General features: G+C 37.8%; 1 protein-coding gene across 1 annotated transcript in view; it reads left to right on the top strand.

The window, feature by feature from the left end:
• HSF2BP (heat shock transcription factor 2 binding protein) overlaps positions 1 to 8,530 on the top strand; it is a 287,065-nt gene that overhangs the window by 176,308 nt on the left and 102,227 nt on the right. The window contains exon 7 of the mRNA XM_006894052.1: positions 4,218 to 4,321. Within this exon, the coding sequence (XP_006894114.1) occupies positions 4,218 to 4,321 (104 nt within the window). The remainder of the gene's footprint in view (positions 1 to 4,217; positions 4,322 to 8,530) is intronic.

Raw genomic sequence — 8,530 nt, 5'->3', positions numbered from 1 at the left:
GTTTTTATATGTACACATAGTGTTGGCTGGAGCTTCCCGACTAAATCAAGCCTGGAAGCAGGAGCGGCATCCACTTCCGAAATGGCTTGCCTCCAGAAACTCTATGTACGAACAGTGCTCAGGCCGTTCGTTCATATGGTCGCTATGAGTCGTCTATGACTCGACAGCATCAAACAACAAACAACATATGTACACATACATAAGAAATCTGGTGGCATAGTGAATAAAGAGTTGTGCTACTAACCCAAAGGCAAGTAGTTCAGATCTACCAGCTGCTTTATCGGAGAAAGATAAGCAGTCTTCTCTTGTGCAGTTTAATGCATCTGAAAACCTACTGAAGAGTCACCTATGGCTCAGGGTCAGAGTTCTAAGTCGATATCAGTGAGTATTGAGGTGTGTGTGTGGGGGTGTGTGTACTGCAGAAATTATCAAATAATATCATTAATATCACATGCAAGGGAGTTTGAATCCAGATTGGGAAGACTAGTGGAGCACCGGAATTCTACAAAGGTGTGTTTTCTGGTTTTGGTGGAGGCTTTGGTATATGGAATGTTTGCTCGCAACTGGAAGTAAGCTTATTTGATTTTGCCTCCTATTTAAAAAGTCATTGGTTGCCAGTTTGGGGTTGGAATACAAATTGAGAAGATTAATGAAGCAGCTGGATTCTACAAAAGGTGTGTTTTCTCGTTTTGGTGGAGACTTTGGTTTGGAATGTTTGCTTGCAACTGGGAGTGCGCCGATTGTATTTGGCCTCCTATTTAAAAAGGTATTTGGATTATTTTTGGTCAAACATTCTTCCATGTAGTAAAGCACTGGTCTGTTAGTTTGCTATACAGAGGTAACTTGTGGTTGCTGTGATGCTAAACACTGTGACACTGATATGTCAAATGTGTTAATAGTTACCTCTGGTGGACAGTGTGGTGGAACTTCCCGATTAAATCAAGCTTGGAAGAAGGAGTGACATCCATTTCGGAAATTGCTTGCCTCCAGAAACTCTGTGAACTTGGAGAAACAATGACAGTTATACAAGTGTTCATATCTTTAGTTCATATGGTTGCTATATGAGTTGTCTATGACGACACTTAACAGTAACAATACATGCGAGTAACATCTAGCTGAAGATTATTTTAAAAAGTGACTAGAGTGTTACATTGACAGGAAACTGCCAGCAATTCAAGCTGGGTTCAAAAAAGGCAATGGAACAAGGAATATAATTTCTGATGTCAGATATATCTTACCTGAAAACAGAGAGAATAGAAAAATATTGTCTTTTGTTGATTGTTCTAATAAGCATGGATATTAATAAATTATGCATAATGTTGAGAAGAACAGTAATTCCAGAACATTTTAAATTATGCTCACAGGAAACCTGTACATAGACCAAGAAGCAGTGGAGTATATGACATGGTTTAAAATCAGAAAAAGGGTGCATCAAGGTTTTTTCCTTTCTTCATGTCTATTAAGTCTGTTTGCTGAACTAATAATTTGAGAAGCTGAGTTGTATGAAGAATGTAGCATCAAAATTAAAGGAAGACCTAACAATTTAAGCTATGTAGATAATACAACCTCTCTTGAAGAAGAACTTGAAGAGGACTCAAAGCACTTAATGGACGAAATTAAAAGACTACAGCCTTCAGTATGGATTACATCTTAACATGAAGAAGACAAAAGTCCTTATTTATAGACCAGTAGGCACAATCATGATAAGTGCAATAGAGGTTACCATTGTCCAGAATGTAATTTTACTTGAATCTAAAATTAATATCCATGGTAGCAGCAGTCAAAAGATCAAAAGACAAGTTGCATTTGACAGCTTTCTGCCAAGGATTTCTTAAAATGCTAAGGAATAAGAATGTAAATTTTAAGACGAAGGTGCATCTATTCTAAACCATGGTGATTTCAGTTGCTTCATATGAATGTGTAAATTGGGTATTTTATCTCTAGTGTTCAACAGTTTAAATATGATGTGTATAGATTTACCCTTACTTTATATCCTCCTTGAATTTATGTGTATACTTGTGCATTTCCTGAATCTGAGGGATTCTGTTTCCCTATTTATGGAAAAGTTTCATTCATCATCCTTCTGAAATACTTTCACCTCAGTTTTCTCTATTCTTCGTTTTCAAAAATCAAATGAGAAGAATATTTAACTTCATCATTTTACCTTCCAAGTATTTTACCTTTATTTTCATAATCTTTCATCCATTTTTTCATCTTTGTCATACTTGTCATGTTTTTTAATTTTAGTTTTACATTTGTTTTTTTCCAATCTGAAGTGTCTAATTATCCTTACAATGGGCTTACACATGGTAGAAATTGTGAGGAAGGCACAGGATAGAGCACAGTTTCAATATGTTGCTCTTAGGACCCCTGTGAGTACTAATCAACTTGATAGCACCTAAAAACAATAACAATTACCCTTGAGTTTTTAATTTTGGTTATTACAGTTTTTGTTTTTAAAAGTTTTCTATTTCTACATTCTTTTAGTTCCTTGTTATTGTTGTTATGTGCTGTCTAGTCACTTGTGACTCATAGCGACCCTTTTACATCAGCCATGAACCCTGCTCTATCCTGTGCCAACCTTATTGTCTCTTGACACACCTACCCCTATTCCCAATCAATGAGGTCAATCCATCTCATCCAGGGTCTTCCTCTCGTGAACTGTCCAACCACCCTCTCAAACATGATGTCCCTCTTCAAGGACAGACAGGTCCCTCCTGGAAACATGGCCATGCAAGCTCCAGACGGAGCTTCAGAATCCTTGCCTTCAAGGAGCAACCTGGTTTCACCCTCCCGTGTTTGTTCTCCTAGCAGTTCATGGTATAGTCAGTGTTCTCCTTCAGCAACACAGCTCAAAGGTATCAATTCTTCTGTTATCCCTGGTCATTGCCCAGCTTTCTGAAGCATAGGAAGTAATTGCAAAGACCATGGCCTGGATAAGGTGCACCTTAGTCTCCAGACTGACATCATTGCTCTTCAGTACTCTCAAGAGGTCCCTGACAGCCAACTTTCCCAATGCAATTTGTCTTTTGATTTCCTGGCTGCTGGTACCAAGAGTGTTTATTATGGAGCCAAGGAAACTGACATATTTTAATTTCCTTTTCATTAATTTTCATGCATTAAACATGCCAGGTTTCTGCTTTGCAGTCAGTAACTGTAGTATCTGAGTCTTTTGGCTCTAACTCTGTCATAGTCTTTATGCTCTTACTTGAGTTCTATTTCCCCCTTGTGAATTTTATTGTAAACTAATATTTATTAGTGTTGTAGTTGTGAGACGACCAAGTTATGACTCTTTTCTTTTAATAAAATATTTGTATTTATTTGGCCAGGCAGTTGGAGAACTGCTTTACCAGGTCTACAATTAATTATTGATTTGTAGCTGTTCAGGCCATACAAAAAAATTATGAAATCATGTCAAACTTGAAGTAGTATTTTAAAGTTTTTTTAAAGTTTGTTTTTCAGTTCACTCTTTGCTGTTTTTATGTGTCTACAGTTTAAATTCAAGTATGTGAAAGGCATGACTACTACACACATTATATATTTAAATAGTCATTTAATAAAAAGATAATTATTAAAATGTAAATGGGTTGAACTTTTATAGTTAAATACACTTAGGAATTGAAGGCTCATTCTATATAAAAAACAATAAAAGAAGTGAATCTGTGAATGTGATTTGTGATGTTTTATATGGAGTTCGTTTTGCATTTTCATAACTTGGTCATGATATTAGGAGGAACATTATTTACATTGGACATGAGCATGGCAGAGATGGTAAAGATGACACAGTTAAAGCAGAGGGTCAGTGAAAAGAGGATGATAATCAATGAGACGGACTGACACAATTCCTACAAAAATGGGCTCTGATATAATAATGATTGAGAAGATGTCACAGTACTAGACAATGCTTTGGGGTTTTTTTTTTAACATAAATTATTGTGCTTTAGAACGCTTTCAGAGGTACCTACCAACAACAATAACAAGAAGTAATCTTTTGTGATGTTAGTATTACAGGCTTTCATTTTCCTTTAGCCTCATATAGATAAGTCTTCATATAACTTAGAACCTTTATTCAGATTATAGAGTCAACCATCTGACATGTAAGGAAATCTCTAACTATGGTCAAAGTCCTATGAACTAGAAAACATTTTAAAGTGAAAAATATGAGTTAATAAAATGAATAATAAAATGAATTAACACAATTTCCTTTTACCTTTCAGACTAATGCTGATGTCATTGTACAATGTGAGCATCAATGTGAAAGGCTTAAAGTACATCAGTGAGAGTCCAGGCTTCATCCCATTGTTGTGGTGGCTTCTGAGTGGTAAGTGTAGTACAGCTCCTTATATCTCTGATACTTCCCATGAGCACAAGACTAAAAGATGCCTGATCCAAGCCTTGGTATCTTTAGTTGCTTCCTACATATCAGAAAGTTGGGCCGTGAATAAAACTGACAGAAGACTCATTGCCTGTGAACTGTGATTGGAAAATATTGTTGACTATCCCATGGCCAGTATAAAGAACAAACAAATCTGTCTTGGAGGAAATATGACCAAAGTGTTCGCAGTGTGATCAGAGGCAAGAACTATGAAACTTCATCTAACTTATTTTGGGCATGTTATAAAAAGGGGACCAGTCCTTGAAAAGGGACATCTTGCTGGGAGAAGATAGAGGGTTGGTAGAAGATTGGAAGACCCTCAACAAGCTGGATTGATACAGTGACTGTATCAATGGATGTTCACTGTATCAATGGATGTGAGCATGGCAGAGATCATAACAGTGGTGCAAGTTAGGGTAAGGTGCAGATAGATCACTTGTTCTTAGGGTCACTGTGAGTGGTAGTCCACTGAAGGGCCTGTAATAAGAAAACGACTCTAAATTACCTTAATAAAACTTTACTTTCATGTGACATTAATGATATTTTTCATTAATATAAAAACTCTTTTGTATCACTTTTCTTTGGAATGGACACTCATAGATTTCTTCTGGTTAGGTGACTTTTGGTCAAGTGGCTCTTTTGTTTAGCCTGATGTTTGCCATTGTTATTTTTGTATAGATGAGTAAGGACTTCTAGGATTGCATCCACTTGTTAAAATATCTGAATTGCTACTCTTGTCATTTTCTAGAGCCTTGTTTTTCACCAGTACCTTCTTGTGTAACTTGGATTTCTTCCTTAAAAAACTTTGCTTCCTGCTCATATGCTAGCTTCCGAAATGGTAAAATACTGATGAGTTCCTTTTGACATAGTAACCCTTTGTACTCCTTCCATCCTCTTTTGATACTTCCTGTGTTCTTTAATATTTTGCAATTTTTGTTGTTGTTAGGTACCATCAAGTCAATTATGACTCATAGCAACCCTATAACAATGTATCTGAACCTTGCCTTAGCCTGTGACAGCCTCATGAACTCTGTCCTACTCAAACCTATGTGACAGTCACTGTTATAGTTCATCTTGAAAATCCTCCCCTCTTTAAATGACCCTCTACCTTTCCCAGCGTGATGTCTCTCTCTAAGGACTGTTTCCTTCTGAAAATATGCCCAAAATAAAGAACATGAAATGTCATCATCCTTGCCTCTGAGGATCCACTCTGGTTGCACTTCTTTCAAGGCAGATTTATTGGTTCTTTTGGCAGTCCATGAGTTATTTAATACTCTTCACCAGCACCCCAATTCAAAGGCACTGATTCTTCTTCTGTTATCTTTATTCATTACCCAACTTTCAGATGTGTAAGAAGCAATTGAAAATACCATGGCCTTAATCAGGTATGTTATTCTTTAAATTGACATCTTTGCTCTACAAATTTTGGAAAATACTTGATAGTTTAACTTAGTGTAGCACATCTTTCGCTTACTTGATTGCTGCTGCCATGGATTTTGATTGTGGGTTAAAGTAAAATAAAATAATTGACAACTTCAGTCTTTTCTCTACCATTATGTTGTTTATTGGTTGAGTGGTGAGAATTGTTTTTTTTGATGTTGAGATGTAACCCACATTGAAGGCTATAGTCTTTGATCTTCTGCAGTAAGTGCTTTAAGTTGTATTCACTTTGTGCATGCAAGGCTTTGTCATCTGCATAATGCAGGTTGTTGATGAATTCTCCTCTAATTTCAACAGAGCTCTCAGGTTAAGGCAGACGAGGAAGCTGTATTGCACAGCCATTTCTTTCTCTTTGTTTTTATCTTTATTTTTTATGCATGTACCATCAAATCAGATCTCACTGGTATAGGAGGAAATAGTTCCTCCTTCTCCAGCAGAGCATCTGGTGGATTCGAACAATGCACCTCTGGGATTGAAGTGCAACTTCTTGCCACTAGGCCACCAGAGCTCTGCACATCCACTTCTGAACTAACAAAGACTTTTAAAAAATCTTATGAACACTGGAACAATACAGGCAGCTCTAGTATTAGAGGTAAGCCCAGGTTGGTAGTCACTCAAAATGATGAGAAGCACTGCAAGCCTTCTTTAATAATAGGAATATGCAGTGTACAAAATATAAATGTAGGAAAACTGGGAGTTTTAAAAAAATGGAATGGAGTGCATGAAGATCAACAATCTAGGCATTCGTGGACTGAGATGGATTGTCATGGGCCACTTTGAATCAGATAGTCTTATTATTTATTATGCTAGGGATGAAAAACTAAGAAGGAATGGTGTTGAATTCATAATTAAAAAGACAGTTTCTAGATCTATCTGAAAGCACAATGCTATGAGTAATAGAATAATGGATTATCTAGCCACATACAAGGAAGATCTATTAGTATGACTCCTGACAACATTTCCAAAGTATGAGGTGTAGCCTTAAAATCCTTGCCTCCCAGGAGCACTTGGTTTCATCCTCTCCAGGAGAGAACTATTTGTTCTCTTGGATGTCCATGTTCAATTCTGTTCTCCAGCGCCATAACTGAAAGACATTCTTCTGTTATCTTTAGTCATCATCCAGCCGTCTGATGCATAGCAAGTAATTGTGAAGACCATGGCCTCAATCAGGTGAACCTTAAGGCTCTAGACTGACATCATTTCCCTTTAGCATTGGAGATGTTCCAGACAGCATAATTTTCTAATGCAATTCGTCTTTTGATTTCCTGATTGCTGACACCAAAATTGTTGATTGTGGACCTGAGCAAGCTGAATTTGTGAGCAATCTCAATCTCTTCTCCATCTGTGATGCTGCCAACTGGCCCATTGGTGAGAATCTTTGTTTTCTTGATCTACAAGTTCAGTGCAGTCTCAATATACATACCCATGCCATTCTTCAGTGAGATGAAGGCAGTCTGCAATTTTATCCGGAAAGCAGAGAGACCCCAAATTAACAAGGCACTACTGAAAAAGAAAAACAAGATAAGAAGCATCATACTTCCTCATCTTAAAACCAACTACACAGCCATAAGAATTAAGACAGCTTGGCACTGTACAGTGACAAACACATAGAACAATGGAATAGAATTGATAATCCAGAAATCAGTTTATCTATCCAAAGTCAAATGATACTCTACAAGTAGACAGAAATCAATTAAGTGGGTAAAGGACAGCTTCTTTAACAAATAGTGCTGGCAAAATTGGAGAGCCATTTCTAGAAAACTGAAGGTTGACCTCACACCTCACACCATACTGAAAAAACCAACTCAAGGTGAGTCAGGGTCTAGGAGTAAAACCAAAGAGTATAATCATTCATCAGAGGAAAAATGAGGAATAAATCTAGGAGCGCAAATATATGGTGTGAATAGACTCTGCGACATAACAAAAAACCTGCAACAAAGAGAGGATAAAATAGATGAATGTTGTTGTTTTGTGCCATCAAGTCACTTGCAACTTATAGCGACCCTTTGAACAACAGCTCTGAACCTGGCTCTATCATGTGCCAGCCATATTGTCTCTGACACACCTACCCACATTACCCCAGTCACTGAATCCTTCTCATTGAGGGTCTTCCTCTCTTGCGTGGTCCTTCCATCCTTCCAAGCATGATTTCCCTCTCCAAGGACTGGTCCTTTCTTACACCATGCCCGAAGTATGTCAGGCGAAGCTTCAGAATCCTTGCCCCCATGGAGCAACCTGGTCTCATCTTCTCTAGGATGATCCTCTTATTCTCCTAGCAGTCCATTGTGTATTCAATACTCTTCTCCAGCACCAAAGCTCAAAAGGCATCAACCCCCAGTCATTTTAGTGGCAGGAAGTTGTGCAGCAATCCCAAAGGCACAGGGTTTGAGTCCACCAACTCGATGGGAGAAGGTTGGGCGTTCTCCTCCTGTGTGATTAACCGCCTTTGACAGTCCACTGGAGGGTCAGTTAAGGGTTGGTTCCGACTCTACTATACACACAACAACAAAAAAATAGATGAAAAGGCCCTTCTAAAAGCCAAATCCTTGGGCACATCAAGAAACATCTCTAACAGGGTATAAAAGAAGTTCACAGATTGGAAAAAAATAATTGGCAATGATTCATCTTGGAGAGGATTAAACCAAGCTACTCCTTGGAGGCAAGGATTCTGGGGCTTCGTCTGACATACTTTGGACATGTTGCCAGGAGGGACGG

The sequence above is a fragment of the Elephantulus edwardii genome, unplaced genomic scaffold (genome assembly GCF_000299155.1).
Source record: "Elephantulus edwardii isolate Elephantulus edwardi_28Jun2011 unplaced genomic scaffold, EleEdw1.0 scaffold00133, whole genome shotgun sequence".
Classification (NCBI taxonomy): domain Eukaryota; kingdom Metazoa; phylum Chordata; class Mammalia; order Macroscelidea; family Macroscelididae; genus Elephantulus; species Elephantulus edwardii.
The sequence above is the reverse complement of the archived record's forward strand: the minus strand, read 5'-3'. Positions and strand labels throughout refer to the sequence as shown.